This window comes from Chelonoidis abingdonii, chromosome 1, assembly GCF_003597395.2.
Source record: "Chelonoidis abingdonii isolate Lonesome George chromosome 1, CheloAbing_2.0, whole genome shotgun sequence".
In the NCBI taxonomy this organism is placed as follows: domain Eukaryota; kingdom Metazoa; phylum Chordata; order Testudines; family Testudinidae; genus Chelonoidis; species Chelonoidis abingdonii.
In genome coordinates this window covers 56,490,173-56,509,321 of record NC_133769.1, presented here as the reverse complement: position 1 = coordinate 56,509,321, position 19,149 = coordinate 56,490,173, and the positions used below count along the sequence as shown (strand labels likewise).

Here is a 19,149-nt window from a genome sequence, read left to right as displayed (position 1 = left end):
CCTCCATTTCTGCCACCCTGGCCTCCAAAGCCCGTATGCAGTCTCTGAGGGCCAGGAGCTCCTTGCACCGAATGCACACATATGCCACCCACCCACAGGGCAGGTAATCATACATGCCACACTCAGTGCAATAAACTGGGTAGCCCCCACTCTGCTGCTGGGCTTCTGCCTGCATCCTCTACTACAGCTACCAAGTTAATGAAAGGATATTGTTTGAATATAGTTTAGTTTACAGGTTCTAAAGAACGGTAAGTGAACCTTGCCCCCTTTCCATTCCCCTTGCAAACTCCCTTGCAAAAACTCCCTGTTAGCAGCCCTGGTCACAAAGCTCCTTGGTCGCTTGCTCACTGCTTTATAAAATCCTGGCCTTCTTGATAGCCCCACACACTGACATAGATTCAACCAAATAACAGAGGCTTCTGGCTTTCAAATCTTACTTTGAAGCTCCCAGCTTCCAACTGCCAGCCACAGCACACAGTCCTTCAAACAAACAAACACATGAACACACACACAAACACAAGTTCAGCACACAGCAAGAAACCCCCAAACACAAACACACGCTACAGCCACTTACCCCAAGGGTCTTGTATTTGCTCCTTCTTCACCTGGAGAACTCCCTTGCAAAACTCTCTGTTAGCAGCCCTGGTCAACCTCCCGCCAGGCCCTCCTTCTGATCTCAACGCTTCGAGGGGCCCTGAGCCTCCTATCTCCCATCATAGTCTCACAGCTCCTACAGTAGAACTGACCATCTTCTCTGACTGCTGGAGCCTGTTGCAGCCATGTTTTGCAGCCATGTGGGGTGAACTGTGGCACAGCCCCCCTCACTCCCAGCCGTGGGGGCCCCCAGTCTCCCTCCATTGACTGTTCGCAAGGGGGACAGGGCACCACTGCCTCCCAGTGGCACTGCCTCAGCCCCTTCCAATCCCCCCTTAATCAGAGCCTGAAATCACTTGGCTTGCCCAGAACAATCTGCCCTGCCCCAGAAGTCCTGGCCAGTCACAACCTGCAGGCCCCCACTGAGGAGCTCGCTGCTGCTGCCACCAGTTTAAATATGTCAACCTTCTCCATCCCTGGCTCCTAACCATGCCACCTCCTTGCTCAGGAGAGCGCTGGATCATCATCAAGGTGCCCCTCTCCTGGGATCTGCCTTCTGCCCCAGGGCAGGGTGGGGTCATGGGTGCTGCCCTCTGCTGTACAAGTTTCTAACTCCACTCTTCTATTTATCTCTTGCCAAGCAGAGGTGGCCACTCAGAGAACTATATTTTTATGCAAAGGCATCGCAGGTGCTTTGCCTGAGGAGGGCACCCAGCTCCCGCTCTTCCCTCTCAGGGCCAAGGCCCCCTTGCCTCTCCTCAGTAGTCAGTGCCACAGTCAGATCACTGCGGGCATGCTCTCCTGGCGCCCCGCCTCAAGTCACAGACGCTGGCCATGCTGCCCCATCTGGTTTGTACGCACATGGTAAAAGAGGTCGTTACTTTTCAACTGTACTTGAAAGACAAACAAGATGACTCTTAAGGACTAAGTCTTTCAGAAAATATATGAAACAATTCCAGACCATTTGCAGTCATGATAAATCTGAACATTTTTGTAAAATTATATTCTGCCTACATACATTCTCCATACATGTCAACTGGGGAGAGTACTTTCTATCCCAGAAGTGTTGTGTAATGGTACTGTGTTCTGTTGAACCACTGTTGTTACATTTTATCACAGAGCTCTCTGATCTCCAGTGGTGGATGAAGTGATTACTATATATTCGATGTAAAATCAGTTAGTAAGTTTTATAAAGGGATCCAAGTGTATGATATATGCTACATGTCAGATATTTATCATGATCATAGCAGAGAGCTCAACTATATTTATTAGAGTAACAATACTGTATTTCCGCTATCATTTATAAGAATTACATTGCTTCCAGGAGCCCAAGTCAGGGTCAAGGACATATTATACATATAAAGAAATGGTTCCTGCCACAAAGAACTTAACATCTAACTTAAGATAGAAACATATGAAGTAGATGTGACAAATAAATGGAAGGAACGGAGGAGGGAGGACAATTAGTTGGATTTGAGTCATTCAAAAGTTTTTGGTTTTTGAGGGATTTTGTTCTAAGATGTAAATAAAACAAAAATCTTGAAAACACCAGCTACCTGCCTAACCATTATCAGTTGGCTATTTACTGTAGAAGTGGGGATCTGAAGGAGGACAGGTTAGTGGCTTTCCAGTCTAGATTGAGAGGCTATTCCATGACTTGTTTATTGCTTAGCTGACAATTACACATCAGCTTTTACTTGCATTTTGGGATGAAGCATGGATCAATTCACTGTAGAGAAGTACAAATAAATAAAAAATCCCACAGTTGTAGCCCAGGGGATGAACTCTTTCACTTGCGACCATTGACAATGTAGATCAACCTTTACCATATTTTAACAAATATACAGTATGATTTATTTTTAATTTACAGAAGGTATACCACAGAGTTGCTGTAAATTGTGAAAAAAACTACTGAATTAAGGATCTAAATCAGCATTCAGGTCTGAGACAGGTTTTTGATTTTACCATTATTTACTTACTTGGTTGAAACTTTAGTGTATACGCTATCAAAACACCATTTGGGTGAGTAGGTAGACCCCATTCCAAAGTGAGAGAGTCCAGTGTTGGATTAGTAATCTTCAGAAAGGAAGGTGAGCTAGGAACTTGTAAGAAGAATATATGGTAAATGCTAAGTATATGGCACTAGAATGTCTTATAAAATACTATGGCATAACATCTGTATCACTCTTACATTTGCTTTCACTTTTGTACATAAAAACATAATGTTTAATAATCGTGTCTAATATAAACCCCCAATTTTATTTCTTTCAGCTACCCAAGAAAGTTTAAAATTTAAGAACAGTCTTACAAATGCTATTTTTGAACTTATTACTAAGCTTAGTTTTATACTTAATTTCCTCATTTCATACCTCCTTCAGGAGTCTTAAATAATTTGTCAGAGCTTGCTGGTCCTTCCCCTTTACCATTAACAACTCTAACATTCAGCTTGTAAGAACTATAAGGCTCCAGTCCTGGCAACATTCCATGTGTCTTATTTCCACTGAATGTCAGAATCTTTTTCTCCACATGCCGCCGCCTTCTTTTAGATAAACTCTGTACTTTCCAGTAGTAAATCTAAGCATTAAATAAATAAAAAAATCTGTAGTGAGTATTTTGGTGTTCCCGTTTTGCAAACTGGTAGCAATGATTTTTACATGAATACCTAACTACGTTTTAAAAGCTGTTTACTTAGGACTAGAGAGTGGCTTTTCAGCAAGCTCCATGTAAGGGGCAGTGCATAGTTGCACTGTCCCAGAAGCAGACCAAGGATCAGACTGTGACTTTCAGAATCTTGCAGACATATTTGTGTGTGAAGGACAAAAAGGATTTTTCTAGTTTGGAGTGATAGGCAAATCATCAAAGGAGACCTATGATCCAGTTCTGCAATGAACTACACACAGGTGCAGGAGTCTGCTTGCCTTCATCTCACTGCAGGATCTGGGTCTCAGTCTGAGACAGGCTGAGGATGACCAATGAAGCTTCTTTTGCTGTCCATTTTACATATAAATCATTTTTTTAAAAAAGTGACGTTCCTCCTGAGCTCTTGCAGAGGCTGTTCTTTTTTCACATCAATTCATGTTCTCTTGCTTCTGAATGCTTAAGTCTCTTTAATAAGGGATGAATACATGAAAGTGAATGACCAGACACTTGGGATGAATTTTAAGCAGACAGCCATTTTATTTAATAGTGATAAGAGGGGTTATGTGTCCTGCCTCCCCTGCACTCATACTAAGCATTTAACACTGTGGTGTTCAGAACTCCCATCAGAGAACTAATAACTAAGCTCATCCCTAGGACTCAGCTCCTTTTTGAATCCTCTTCACTTCCCCAACATGGAGGGATAAGGGGCTCCCAAGGTAGGACTTCAGGTCTCCCCTTTTTCCATCGGTGAAAGGTCCCCCACCACAATCCCAGGTCTCATTTACCCCTGGAATCTGGTCCCTTTTATCCTTATCCACATTGGACACCAGCCACAATTTGTGGCAAGCTAAGCAGTCTTACTTTCCTAATGTTAAGCCTTTTTAAGTCTTAATGCTATAACCTCCATGATGTTGCAAGGAAGGCAAAGAAACCCACCAGACCAGACCCTCTTACCAATCTGGTCCAATGGGAAAAAATTCCTTCCTGATCCCAAAATGGGCAGACTGCAGCACCCTAAATAACAGCATCAATATTATACTAAGTATAACAACTAACCAGTGAGTCCATTCCCCCATGTCCAGCCAATGGAAAGGCAGCAGACCTGGCAGAAAGCAGCCCCCAGTTGTAATAATTTACCCGACAAATATACCTTTATTGTGAACCCAACTGTGGGAATACTGACAAAAGTTTACAAATGGTTCCAATCACATATAACAATAAATGATGATGGAAAAGGGAGCAAAAAGGAGAAAGACAGACTGAATTTGCCTTAACAAAAAGTCTTGTTATTACTCAAGACTTTGCTAAGATCATATCCGATAAACAAGAGACGTGTGGGACCAGAAATCAATAAAGAAATGGCTACTTACTGTAACTGTGGTTCTTTGAGATGTGATGGAGATGTGTATTCCAAATGGGTGTGCACCTCCCATGTGCCAGAGTTGGAGACTTTTGCCTACCAGTAACTGTAAAGGGGCGGTGCTCACGCCTTGTGTCCGCAGTCCCTTCCCCATATCAGGCAGCACTGCCTCAATCACTCTCAGTTTCTTCACACTGAACATCCAAGAAAGACTCCAAAGCACAGGGGACGGAGAGTGGGTTGTGGAATATACATCTGCATCACATCTCAAAGGGCCCAATTACAGTAAGTAACCACTTATTATTATTCTTCGAGTAGATGTAGATGTGTATTTCAGCTAGGTGACCAGTGAGCAGTACCTCCATCTGGAGGTGGGGCTCAGAGTCTATCTGAGTAAGGATCACACGACCGCTCTTCTGACATGAGTGTCCGCTCTGGAAGAAGCAGTGATTGTGTAACGACCCGTAAGTGTATGTATGGATGCCCTTGAGGCCGCCCTACAAATGTCCGATATGGAAATGTTACTGAGTAATGCTACCGACATTGCCTGTGCTCTCGTTGAACATGCCCATATCTGTTGAGGAGGTGTAGCTGATGCTATCTCATATGCAGTCTTGATACAAGACATTATCCATCTAGAGATGGTCTGCAAAGAGATTGCCTGTCCCTTCATGCAGTCCAGATATGATACAAAACAGGTCAGGCAAAGCATGAAATTGTTCAGTTCAGATAAAAGGCTAGACAGCATCTAACATCTAATGTATGGAGGCATTGCTCCTCAGGAGAGGAAGGCAGCTTGGGGAAAAATATAGGCAAATACACCGCTTGGTTCAATTGAAACTGAGAGACCACCTGGCACACAAACTTCGGATGTGGACAGAGCATAACCTTATCATTGGAGAACTGTACGTAAGGAGACCCTGCCATTAGAGCCAGCAACTCACCCACCCTCCTGGCAGAGGTAATGGCCATCAAGAATGCTATTTTCTGAGACAGGAAAGGCAGTGGAAAGGAAGCAAGTGGTTTGAATGGAGGCCCCAGTAGAGCTGCTAAAACTGTGTTCAGGTCCCACAACTGGCTCTTGTACTGGAGGATGCAGGTGGAGAAATCCTTTCAGAAATCTCATCACCATGGCATGGAAGAAAATCAATTTTCCTTGGAGAGGTGGATGAAATGCCAATACTGCTGCCAAGTGCACTCTTAGAGAACTGAGTGCTAAACCAGATTTGTGAAGGTGTAGCAGGTACTCCAATATGTTCTGGATGGAAGTCTCTGCTGGATGGCTCCACAGGCCAAGGACCACATGGAAAACCTCTTCCACTTCACCAAGTAGACTGTTCTAGTGGAAGGCTTCCTACTGTTAAATAGGACCTGTTAGACAACCTCCGAGCAACACTTTTCCTCCTTGTTCAGTCACGCAGCAGCCACACCATAAGGTGCAAGAGGCTGATCGCGGGATGCAAGGTGCAGCTGCAGTCCTGTGTGAGGAGGTTGGGAAGAAAAGGAAGTAGCATGGGTTGCTGAACTGAGAGAGTAAGGAGGTCCCAAAATCAGCACTGTCTCAGCCATGATGAGGCGATCAGGATGAGCCTCACTTGATCCACCTTGAGCTTGGCAATGACCTGGGGAATGAATACAGCAGCGTCGACTGCCAGCTGTAGTGCAAAGCATCGGAGAGGGAGTCCAGGCTGAGCCCATCAAGAGCAGAATAGGTGACACTTCCTGTTTTTCCTCACTGCAAAGAGGTTGATCATGGGGATGCCCCACATTGTGAAAACCATCCAAAGAGCCTCTGCCTTCAGGGACCATTTGTAGCTTGGGGAGAAAAACCTGAGGAGATGATCTGTGAGGTGGTTCTAGATCCCTGGTAAGTAGACAGCTATTGGGGTGATTTCTTCTTCAATGCAGAACTGGCACAGGCTGATCACCTCCAGGCAGACTGATCTGGAGTGAGCTCCCCCTTGTTTGTTCACACAGTAAGTTGCGGTGGTATCATCGGTGAGTATGAGAAATGTTGAACATCTGATATGGTCCCAGAAGGCACGACATACATTGTGGATGGCCCAAAGCTCCAGCACTTTGATGTGGAGCCAGACCCCTGTCCTAACCAGAGGCTGCACCCTCAACAAGTCCAGATGCTTCCCCATCCCAGAAGGGATGCGTTGGTAGCCAGTGACTTGGTCGGAGAGGGCTAAGTGAAGGAGATGCCTTGCACATATGTGTGCGGACTCCCACCAGCACAGGGACTCCAGGAATGATGGAGGAAGGTGAACCAACCTATCCAGAGAAGGCAGGGCAGGGCAGTAAACCATCCTGAGCCACATCTGAAGAGGGCAAACACACAACCTGGTGAGTTGGACCACCTGGCCCAACAGGCTCAGACACATGCCGACTGTTGTAAATGGCTGTGAGTGCAGATCAAGACACATCTTGTCGAATCGCTTGGAAGTGGTTGGTCAGCAGACATGTCCTTAACCTAGTGGAATCTAGCAGGGCCCAATGAACTCTGTTTGCTGAGCAGGAGCCAAGGCTGACTTCACAGTGTTTAAAATGAGTCCAAAGAGGTTGAGTAAACATAGCATGGTATCAATATGGGAAAGAACTTCCTTTCTGGAGCCATCCTTCAGCAGCCAGCCATTGAGGTAGGGGAAGATATGGATTTTCTTCCATGACTATGGCCATGCATTTGGTTAAGATGGGGTGGGGGGCGGAGACGAGAGGCCAAACAGGAGCACTATGTACCGAAACTGTCAGTCTCCTACAATGAAGTAAAGAAACTTATTGTGATTCAGTAGAATGGCCACATGAAAGTAAGCATCTTGAACGTCTAGAGCAGTGAGCCAGTTGTTCTGAGACAAAGCAGGGAGGATACCTCCTCTACCGCTCCCAATGCTAGCAGAGAGCTGACCTGCTCAAAGAGCAGTGTCTCATGACAGGGATGGGGAAGAGGGGTGGCGAGTGAGCTTGGAGAAGAACTGGATGGCACAGCCTGATCTGACAGTGTCTAGGACCCCACTGTTGGAGATAATCAAGACGCAGGCATTGTAAAAATGGGCCAGCAGGTCCTCAAAGGAATGGGGGGATGACAAGGGAGGAAGAACAACTGGAACAGTGCTCTGGTCCAACAAGTCAAAATGTCTGCTTAGCAGGCACCAAAGGAGAGCGCTCAAGACTGAGTGCTTCCTCTTATGAGACTTGTCCCTCTTCCTTGAGTAGTCTTGCTCTTTCGAGGGGGGAGGGCTGCAAAAATGAGTGCTGCAGCTTGTACAGCTGTTGTTGCTGTGTCCCGCAGTGGAGTCTCTGTGAGGGTGGCACATACACCCCCCACATACCAGCTCTGTCAATCTAGTTCCTTTCATGAGCACCAAGGAAAAACATGACAAGAATAAGAAAGGAGAAGTGCTTGAAGGAATTGAGGCTGAGGTATTCAAAACTGCGTTCATATTCACCAGAAAAGGACAAGGTAAGAGACTGAATTTGCACATCACCTCACCAGGTCAGGTGTCAAGACAGCACAATAGTTGTTAACATTCTAAAATTTTGAAGGTGGATGTCAGAAATGCTCCCCCCCCCAGCAGTCAACTGTGAAAGAACTTTGAGTGGACAGCAGGGGAAATAGGCAATGTCCATTCATGGAGGGAGGTGGGGTAGACACATGAGAACATACATGGCTGGTAGGGACATATTGGGTTTATTTTGATGGAATACATGGCCCCAAGAGTCAAAGGTGTTAACATGGGTGCTCATGAAAGGAACTGGATTGACAGAGCTGGAGATTCACCTCTATTCATTTACTCAGCAAAAGGTCAAGATTTTCACTGTATGGGGGGTGTCTCTAGCAACGCACACTCTTTGGTGTGTGCTAAGTACTACTCAAAACATTTCAGTTAGTCTAATGGTGTTCTTTCAGACTTAACAAATGTGATGGTGTAATCCCCCTCAGAGTATATTTGTTTTAGTGCTGTGTCACTCTTCTCTTGATTGGAGGCTTCAGACTTTCCCAGAATGAAGATGAGCTTCCCTGGCAAATTACTGAGATTCTCCTTGGCACCTTTTCCTTTACCTTTCAGTCTCTTTAAAACGATTCTCCAGAGAGTGTTAAAATTTGCCCCCTTAAAATTTTGTGTTACTCCTAGGAACATCACCCTCATATACATCAACATTTATTTTGCAGGGTCACTGTTAGGCTGTGTGTGTGATCCCACACTAAAATTACTAGAGTAAGATATATGGGGCAAACTCCTAGCTCCAGTGACATCAATAGCAAGATTCCCATTGAATTTAATGGAGCCAGGATTTTACTCATTAAGAATATGAAAAGATGAACTTTGTTAGTACTGAAAGCCCATTTAGACAAAGAAATCTGTTATGCAATCAGGTGTCTTTGGTTAAGAATCTTATTTTTGTCATTGTGACTTCTAAATTGTTTTAGTTTATTTAGAGGGTCAACTTAAAGGTGCTAGTGTCATGCTATCCTGTCAGGGATCAGGTTATATATATTGCTATCAGAATTTTGAGTTTATCAAGCTCATGTAGCTTGATCTTGGTTTCAATTACAACAACTATAAATGTTGGATTGATTTCAATTATAGCAATAACAGGACCTACTTGTATTTATTATTGTTTGTTATTCCAGCATAAGGTACTGTGGGAAGACTTACAATATAAAAACAGTGTCTTGTGTTCACAAAGCAAGAGGCTTTCTTCTGAAGGAAAGAGATTGGTTCTATTGGTTTTCAATAGAAAGGATAACTCTTTATGCCCTTCAGTTTTGAAGAGACACAGTTGGCAGAATTTGAGGTAGGAAAACAACAAACTGCACCCTGGTTGACCAGATTCATACAACAGCATTTCCTGAAACACCTTGAAACGTCTTCTGTTCTGTAGTATTCCTACAAAAGTATTATGATCAGAATGAGTATATCAATGAGTGTTTAGCCTATGACGAGGTTGTAATCAGTTTGGATTTTGCATCTGTTCTGAACAGCTTGGCAGCATTTTTACAAATCCATTGTTTATTAGGTAACAGAAAAGGAAAGAAATGAGAGCAATGGCATGTAGACTATCTGGCAAATGTGACCTCAAAAAAAATAGGTCAAGAAAAGGAGAGTTACAAATGTTATAAAATCTGCTATGAGGAAGATATGAAATTAAAATACTTAGAGTAAAAAGAAGAAGAAAACCCCAAACAAGGATATATTAATATTTTGGTTCACATGAGCCTTTCACACAAGTTCAGTGTTGAAAAATGCTGGTAATTTTCACTCTCCTGACCAGTTTAGCTTGAACTCCTGGTAGTAGCAGAATCAACATTAAACCAGGGCTGAGTCATGACATGTTAATTTTCAGAAATGTTGAAGTCACAAACTTTTCTGAAAGCACTTTAGTATGGGAATGTCAGCAGTCAGGCTGAAAATTATCTCTGACTGAAATGAACTTGGAGGACATCCTATCAGGTGATGCAAAACAATCTTACTAAGAACAGATCAAATAGGTGGTCTATTCATCTGGAAACTGACAGGATCACTACTTCATACCAGTGCTGGCTCTGCAATACAAGGTGCCAGAGCTCTGATTGGTGAAGAAAAGGTGATTTGTTAGGGGACTGTGAAGTTCAAAGAGAATATGTTATATTATTCACATAGTTCAGCCAGGAAAATGAATTAAAGTAATAAGGAGAAGGGGAGCAACACCACTTAAAACAATGTGTGTGTTTGTATTTAATCAGAATGATTCACTGCACTCAATGGTATTAACCAGGGGCCTGATCTACTTGCCATTTTGCAAATGTGCAAGGGTGAGCTGGGTGTAACCTGCTTCATGCTGCAGCTACCTGCATGACTTTCTATTCCCTGGCTGGTTCTCAGTCATGTGACACCTGGGCACACCTTCTCCATTGAGCCGTGTACTCATTCCTAATGTAATGCTGCACATCCAGTGACCAAAAGGTTTGAAATCAGTGCCAGTAAATACATGCAGTAATCCTAATATAGAAGTCATTTTGTTTTCCAGAAAGGCCTGAATTTGGTTTTAGGACTTTGCTGTTGTCTCATGAAAGGTAACTGACTGCTCTGTAAACCATAGAAATAACTATGACATTTGAAGTGCACTGTCTTTGTGAAGCAGTTATTCAGATTGGGCCTGCTCCAACCCCCACTGAAGTCAACGTGAGGCTTTCCATTGATTTCAGTGGGAGCTGGACTAGACCTATTGGGAAGTATTACCATGCAATGCAGTTATCCAAAAGTTTTACTCCTGACTGCCACTCCATTTATTTTGTGCCATCTGCAAATTTTACCAGTAATGATTTTGTATTTTCTTCCAGATTGTTTCAGAATGCAGTCTTTAAGAATACCCCTTATGGCACGCTCCTAGAGGCACCCTGCTTCAGTTTTCTATCAACGTGCCACACAGCTTCCAGTAGGAAGTGACTTAACCCTCCCATTGAGTCACATAATAGTCCGACCCCTTCTGCAGTGCATAAGTCCAAAAAACAAACAAAACTCATATACAAACCAGAGTGTCTTCTGACCCAGTCTTTAGCTGGTGACAGCCTTTCCTCTCAGGGTCTATCCTTGCTAGTTAACACTCTTCAATCCTCCTGGACTTTGTTCAGGCTTTTCCCGCTCTTTCGAGAGTGCCAACTAGATCAAAGATCCATCCTGGTGTCCTTCTGCAACCTGGTGCCTCTCTACCTGAAGTTTCCCTGCTCCCCGCAGATCCCCTTCAGTTCTCCTCCATACCATCACCCTCCTCCAAGGCCTACTATCACAAGAGTCCCTCCGCCCCACTCCCCCTTTTTAAATTGAGCCTTTACTGAGCCGCAGCTGAGACACAGCTAACCAGTCATAAGTGTGACTGGCTTATGTAAGTGTGAGGTCAGTCTAATGAGACAATGCAAACAACAGCAGGATACAAGGGAAGAAAAATAACTTTTCAACTGGTAATAAGAGTGGCCCGTTTCAGACAGTTGACAAGAAGGTGTAAGTAACAGTAGGGGGAAATTAGTATTGGGGAAATTAGGTTTAGGTTTTGTAATAACCCAACCACTCTCGGTCTTTAATCAGGCCTAATCTGATGGTGTCCAGTTTGCAAATTAATTCCAGTTCTGCAGTTTCATGTTGGAGTCTATTTTTGAAGTTTTTTTGTTGAAGAATTGCCACTTTTAGGTCTCTTATTGAGTGATCAGAGTTGTGTTCTCCTACTGGCTTTTGAATGTTATGATGCCTGATGTCAGATTTGTGTCCATTTATTCTTTTGCATAGAGATTGTCAGGTTTGGCCAATGTACATGGCAGAGAGGCACTGCTGGCACATGATGGCATATATCACACTTGGTAAGGCAACTCCCATCCTTTCATGTATTTATATCTGCTCCTATATTTTCCACTCCATGCATCTGATGAAGTGGGTTCTAGCCCATGAAAGCTTATGCCCAAATAAATTTGTTAGTCTCTAAAGTGCCACAAGGACTCCTTGTTGTTTTTGCTGATACAGACTAACATGGCTACCACTCTGAAACCTTATGTAACCCCCAAGGAGATGACATAGATTCCTGGGACTCTGTCTGCTGGCAGCTCAGGAGAGGCACACTGTTCCTGGTAGTGAGGGGGAGCCAAGGCAGACTCAGAGTCAGCCCAGCAACCAATAGGGATTGACAGGCCCTCCCAGGGAGAAGCCATTTTGGAGTCAATCTGGAGCCAGCCAGGAAAAGGGCAGGATTGGCTGTGTGGGGAGCTGGTGAGACCCAGGCCTGCAAGCAGGGTTCCCCCTGAGAACAGGCCTCTAGGGACATGACAGCAGATCCCTCAGCTGTGTTTTTCCTTCTCCACTGATGAGTCCCAATTTGTAGTGTTTGCTGGGAAATTTCGCCAGCCACGCTGAGTTCGCCCTCCAGCTCCCTAGGTGAGACCAATCACCACATGGTCAGCTCTGCTAGTCCAGGGCTGCTGCCTGCTGAGTGTGTGACTGGAGGCTGGGCCAGGAGGCTACAGTTTGGATGTTAGGGTAGTTGTATAACCTACACCTTGAGCCCTGCACCCCTTTGTGGTGAGGGGAAATCCTGGGACCGACGCAGCCTGATTCCTGCCTGAGGAGGATCCCAGCCAGCAGACAGCAACCCCTCCGCAGTGACTGAGGAGTCCAGCATCATCTTCAAACCTGAGGATCATTCACGGAGTTTGTGAGTACACTGTCTTTTAATTAGTTAGGGAATTTGTTCTGTCTTTTAATTAGTTAGGGAATTTGTCCATAAGCCAGGGAATAAGGGTTTGAGGATTTTATAACCTGCTGCATATTACACTTGCGGAGGGATTTACCACCTCCTCCCACTCGTGAGTCCTTTGGGCTGTACTGAACCCAGTCAGCCACATGGCTAAACCACGGCAGAGAAGAATTTTGTGCTTATAGGTCATCAAGGGCCCCAGCAAAGTACGCGTACCAACAGGACACTAATTTTACATTTGCTACATCAAGTCACGGGTAGTTTCAGTGTGAGCACCGGTGACCCTAAAAATAGCATTTCACCTTGTTATGTTGTATTTGTCTCCTGTTTAATAAAATTATTGTGCTGAATATATTTTTATGTGTTTGTGTTATTTCTTGGAAGTCTCCAACTATCTGGCAAGTAAGGGGGGATTACTCTGTAGTTAGAATTTTCTGCCTAAGCTGCCCTGGTGACCCTGCCAGGAAGGAGCGAGGGGGTGGAGGCACCGCCAAATAATTTCATATGACAAAAAGAAATAAGATTCACTTTGCTGAGTGGGCGGCGGGATCCAAAAGAACCCAGACCTGTCCATGAAAACCTGGAAGCGGATTGGCATTAAAGTAGGTAACCAGGTGGAGAAGGGCCCTACGCTCAGATAATCAGATTTTAATCCTTGTGGTATGGACTATATTGATTTTGCACAGTGATAATTATTTTTAACCAAAATTCCATTCAGGAATAAGTTAATTGCCTTACATATTTGCCTTAAGTATATTATGTCAACAAATTATCAACCAAAATTGTGGTATAATAAAAAAACCTAAAATACTCATTTTAAATTGCAGTTACCTCCTCCCAAACACGTATATACATTAAGAGAATTTTATTTTGATAGATGAGGACATAAAAGCTTCTACTGTTACTTACCCTGTATCCTTGAAGGTGTCCTCGGACAGTTTTTAGTGGAACAGGGTCCCAGTGCACCTTGGCTAATGTGCTGTTAACAATGTGCACCTGCACGTTGCCTGGAGCAACCATTGGTACTGTGTGGGAGAGAGATGCAACGAATCCCAGATTATAATCAGAGACTATATGAACAGATAATACACTCATAAAGGAATGGGTCATACTGTTGGCTCATTTAACAACTGTTTGTTGAAGGGGGCCTCAATATTCATACCGCTGAGGTTTATGAAGCCTCTGACTATCCTCCAAAGATTTGAAGTTTACAATTTTCATTCATTACATGAGAGATAAATTCCCTCCCACAAATTTTCAATAGCTTTTTTTTAATCCCTCTGTGACTTTGTATTTGGATATTTTTAATTACTACAAGTCAGTCAGTCTGAGAAACTTACAGTCTTCTCCAGAATGTCCAATCACCTCTGCAGGTTCTGGTGCATATCCTAAGTCATTTAAAGCCTGTACTTTTATCTCATATGGAACAAAGGTTGGTGTACCAGATACAATATATTTTGAAACATTTGCAACTATAACAGAAGTCCACTCATCACCAACATCTTTCTGACGCCAACTGACTTTGTATTGAAGACCTGGTCCATTGGACTGAAAACCTTTTAAAGGCTAAAATGAAAAAAAAAGAAGTAATGAATGCATTAAAATTATTTTATAACATCTGTCAAGAAGAGCAATCCAGGATCATAACAAAATCATAGGCTTCTAAAGAAGAACAAAGGTGTAAAAATGAGCCTGATTTACCATGTGGTTCCCTGAGTTTTATACCAGTGTAATGCTATTGAAACTTCTGTATTATGCTGTTTTGTTTTTATGCTGGTGTAATTTCAGTTACACTGGCATCAAAGTGAAATAATGCATTTGTGTATCACCTGGAACATTTTGAAAAGCAGAGAACCTAATCACTAAGTGTTTTAATCATGCAAGCAAACTGATGTAAATATATTCTTGTTGTCAGTTTTCTTCAGTCATGGAAGACAGCTACTACAAAAGAGCTAAAAGAAATTATAAATCATATTTCCCAGCGAGCTGGAACCTTTTCAAAGCTGTAATGGGAAGCTGACTGTGCAGTAATGGGTAGTTGGGAATCTGTGTTTAGAAACAGAATCAGAATTCTTGCCCTGTAAGTATCAGCACAATGCATCGACAAACAGCTTGAAGAAGGAAGATATAATGATAATTTAGTTTATAATAAAGCTTAGTGAAGAGTTAGGATTTAAATCTGAATCCATTCTAAAATTATGAGGCTAACTGATCTAAGATACTATGTATATATTTTAATTTTAATGCATGAAAACTCTTCAACTTATCCTAAATTAATGAGTTTGTCAGGAAGATGGAGAAACCACTAATTAGCCAAGGTGAAAATAGTCCTTTGAAAGTATGTTTCTCACTTTGAGTATTTATTTCCATTTCCCCCCCATTTAAGAAAGGGGAAAGGTTCAGACAATTAGTGGATTTTTATTTTGTCTCAAACAAGCACCAACTATAACATCTATTAATTTGTTCAAAGTTGATATTTTTATTTTCTAGAAAATGTTACTGATAGGCTAAAAAACTTACCTCCCATATAATCACCAAATTATCGGGTTCTGATCCTATCCCTTGAACACCGGAAGGATTTTCATCTGGCTCTAAAAATTAAATATTTATAATTGAGTAAGGCCCGACTGTTATTTGAGTTCTAAATAATTCAATGGCACCTAAAGAGTAAATTGATTACTGGTAAATGGTAGTGTTTATTTACTTGCAGCTTTTGTTAGGTATTGTTCAGATGCTTCACTTGGCTGACTTCTACCAATCTCATTGACAGCTATTACACGGAATGAATAGTTAACATATGGAGACAGCTTTAACTGTACAGTTGTCTGAGTCCCAAGGACTTCTGTCTGGTAATGCCATACCCCTGGTTCATGCATTCCATCTTCATATTCAATGACAAAATCTATCAAAAAAATTGAGTTCAATTATATGTCAGAACTATAACATTCCTAAGTATCAGAGACTAGCACAGTCATTTATGAATGAAATAATCATAAGTCAGCAATCCAATCTACACTAAATATTTTTAAAATAAACTTGAAATTATAATAAATAAATTAGAGAACACAACTGAGCATTCCTTGGCATTCTAACTGTAAGTAAGGATAATTCTATTGTAACTGTCTTAGCTGCTTGGATACTGCCACAACAGGAGCCTTAGAAATACTATACTGAGAGAAAGACACAATAGATTAAGTTTCAACACAGAAATAAGCACTGAGAGAAAACACTGGAAATTGTATATGTAGTGTGATGGATCTGCTAAGCAGGGATTATAACTCCCATCAGCCCTCCCCACTGCATATCCCTATGCTCCTGGCCAGGTATGGGGAAGGGTCGGGCTCATCAGGGAAGCGGTGGCTGTTTGCCAAGCCAGGAGCTGCAGCAAAATCGGATGCATAGCTCTAGCTGTTTTGCCACCCCAAGAACAGCAGTCAGGCTGCCTTCAGCAGCTTGCCTGTGGGAAGTCCGCCGGTCCCGCGGATTTGGCATACCCGCCGCTGAATTGCTGCCAAATCCGCGGGACTGGCAGACCTCCTGCAGGTAAGCTGCCACAGGCAAGCCACCGAAGGCAGCCTGCCTGCTGCCCTCGCAGGGACCGGCAGGGTGCAGCCTGCGGCTTGCCTCCCCAGGCATGCTCTTGGAGTGCTGGTGCCTGGAGCCGCTGCTGGCTCCATGTGTGGAACAGGCTGTGACCGCTGGATGTTACAGCTGAGTGCAAACTGTGTGGGACTTATGGGGGAGCAACAGTGTCTTGGGAGGGAGCCAGTGCAGAAAGGCCCCAATGAGAGACACTAACAGAGCCTGGCCCGGAAACCTGCAAGCTCCTGTTTGCTGGAATAGAGACTGGAATGGATAGCACACCCCAAGCACTAGGCCTGAATGAACTGCTTCCGGGACCCAAAACAAGATGTTTATTTCTGTCAAAAGTCTGGTTTTGAAAAGATCAGAAGAACCATCTGGTTTATAATTTTGAGAAAGTTAAAGCCTTTCTGTCAGCAAAGATTAACATGTCTGCGCTACTGGTTGTGACTGCAGGATTAGGGGCTTTTGGCTGAACTCTCTGGGGCAGAGAATGTGTCCTTCTGTGTGTCTGAACAGCATGCAACATGCTTTGGGTACCACTTTAATACTGGTAAATAATAGTAACAATGAAAGAATGTATTTGCTAAGCTTACTACACAAAGTTATATTTCAAAACTCTTTGGAATCTGAAAAATTAAAACAATGAATTTTTGTTCCAGTAAATATAACCAAACATACTTGTAATGGGGCTCTTATTGTCATATCCTGGTATCCAGGACAGCTGTATGCTTCTTTCTAGCTGATCTGTTAATTCTAAATCAAAGGGTGGATTTGGACGATCTGTAAACCAAATAAATACATAGTAACTAAATATAACAAATTAAACAGTTTCTTCCTGGCAACAATTCTCACATTTCAACAAAACTTTTCCAAAAGCACAACAATAAAGAGATCTACTTTCATTATGTAGATGATTTAGTGGCCATTTGCATGCAATTGTAATGGAATGGATAAGAACTGATGTTGCTGGGAACTTTCTAAATACGTTTGAAACAAGCAAATACTACTGACAGAAATGCTATGCCTGATTGTTTTGCAATATAAAAGCTACTGTAATGAAAAGCAAAGAAATATGAAATTCATGGCTCAGCATCATGTTCAGTTAATGATTAATGAATATGAGTAGCTAGCTATAATATATGAAATAAAATCTTTGGTCATGGAAAATAAAGAAGCGCAGATATTAAAAAGAAACTGTTTCAGAATTACTACAACTATTTAATGTGTCAATTTAAGAAAGATGCTCTGCAATAAGAAAAACAAAGACATTTTACTTTTAACCTACACATTTTAAGAAGCCTGAAAATATAAACTAAACCAGGGTTTCTCAAACAGGGGTCGCCACTTGTGTAGGGAAAGCCCCTCGTGGGCCAGGCCGGTGTTTTTACCTGCTCTGTCCGCAGGTCCAGCTGGTCGCAGCTCCTACTGGCCACGAATTGCTGCTCTGGGCCAATGGGAGCTGCTGGAAGCAGCGTGGGCTGAGGGACTTACTGGCCGCTGCTTCCAGCAGCTCTCATTGGCCCAGAGCAGCGACCCGCGGCCAGTGGGAGCCGCGATTGGCCGGACCTACGGACGGGGCAGGTAAACACACCGGCCCGGTCAGCGAGGGGCTTTCCCTACACAAGTGGCAACCCCTGTTTGAGAAACCCTGAACTAAACTGTTAATGTATAATACTCTGAATGCATAACTATGAAATTGTTCATCCAAAATTGCTGAAAATCATTCATTATATTAATAATCATTTGGAATAGTTCCATTGAGGTCAATGGGACTTATTAAAGTGAATAAAGTTACTCACATTTTTAAGTGTTTGCAGTATCAGGTCCATAATACCATATTTTGCCTTGCAATGCAAATTCAAAGAATATGATAGTAAACTAAACGCCTTATTCAGGATATTGTAAAAGATTAAAATCTAGGCACTCTTATGCCAAAACTTTAAAATTCATGTAAAATGTTAATGAGAAGCAGAAAAGAACCTTGGTAATAAAGTCTGATTTCATTTCCAGTGTGGAATAAAATCAAGGCACTTATGAGATCAATTCTTTGTCCACTTTTAAGGACCCCTTTCAAAACAGGATGCCTTTTGACTTCGCAAATACCTATCTAGGGCCATGTAAACTGCTGCAATTAGATTTTCAGGGTTCGTTTAGCTTCTGCTTCTGCACTGTGGAAGCTAGAATTAAAGGCCTTGATGCTTCTCTCAATGAAGTCAACAGCAAAACTCCCTCTAATTTAAATGATGCAAGATCAGACATGTACTTGTTTCTGATGTGGGCCTTCAAGACACTGTTGAACTTTGTTTTTCCAGTATTTGTTCTGTATTATAGATTATTACAGAAAATATATTGCATTCCTGTACTTAATATAAAGAAATTTAATAATACTGTAAATAATAAGTTTTAAAAATTGTTTTAAAATTTCGTTTTCTATAAATTTTATACTCCCAAATAATTTAAAATAGCCTTGGTGTAAAATTCTAAAGGCTAATACTATAGTAATGAAACAGTTTGAACAAATAGCTAATAAGAAAATAGTATGAATGCACAGAATTCTCTTCTGCTTTAAAAAAAAAAGTTGGTAAAAAGGCATGAAACGGAAAAAACAAAAACAAAGATGACACAATTTGCAATAGGCAAAAGTGTGAAATATGTTTGGTAGATGATGCAGACAGATTTTGTATTAGTTTACCGTAAATGATAGCTGGAGTTGGGGTAGCAGCTGAAAAGGACATTAATATAAAGGA

The 19,149-nt window shown here is 42.4% G+C and overlaps 1 protein-coding gene across 23 annotated transcripts in view; it reads right to left on the bottom strand.

Annotated features, from left to right (window-relative positions):
- Window positions 1–19,149, bottom strand: part of NRCAM (neuronal cell adhesion molecule) — a 132,891-nt gene that overhangs the window by 51,196 nt on the left and 62,546 nt on the right. For 15 of the 23 annotated variants that reach the window (XM_075065683.1, XM_075065697.1, XM_075065710.1 and 12 more), the window contains 8 exons: window positions 19,095–19,124; window positions 17,081–17,182; window positions 15,522–15,719; window positions 15,338–15,408; window positions 14,158–14,383; window positions 13,727–13,842; window positions 2,964–3,168; window positions 2,574–2,696 (listed from right to left, as the gene is read on the bottom strand). In XM_075065683.1, coding sequence (XP_074921784.1) covers window positions 2,574–2,696; window positions 2,964–3,168; window positions 13,727–13,842; window positions 14,158–14,383; window positions 15,338–15,408; window positions 15,522–15,719; window positions 17,081–17,182; window positions 19,095–19,124 — 1,071 coding nt within the window. The remainder of the gene's footprint in view (window positions 1–2,573; window positions 2,697–2,963; window positions 3,169–13,726; window positions 13,843–14,157; window positions 14,384–15,337; window positions 15,409–15,521; window positions 15,720–17,080; window positions 17,183–19,094; window positions 19,125–19,149) is intronic. The other 8 variants (XM_032793727.2, XM_075065688.1, XM_032793736.2 and 5 more) reach the window with 1 other exon arrangement.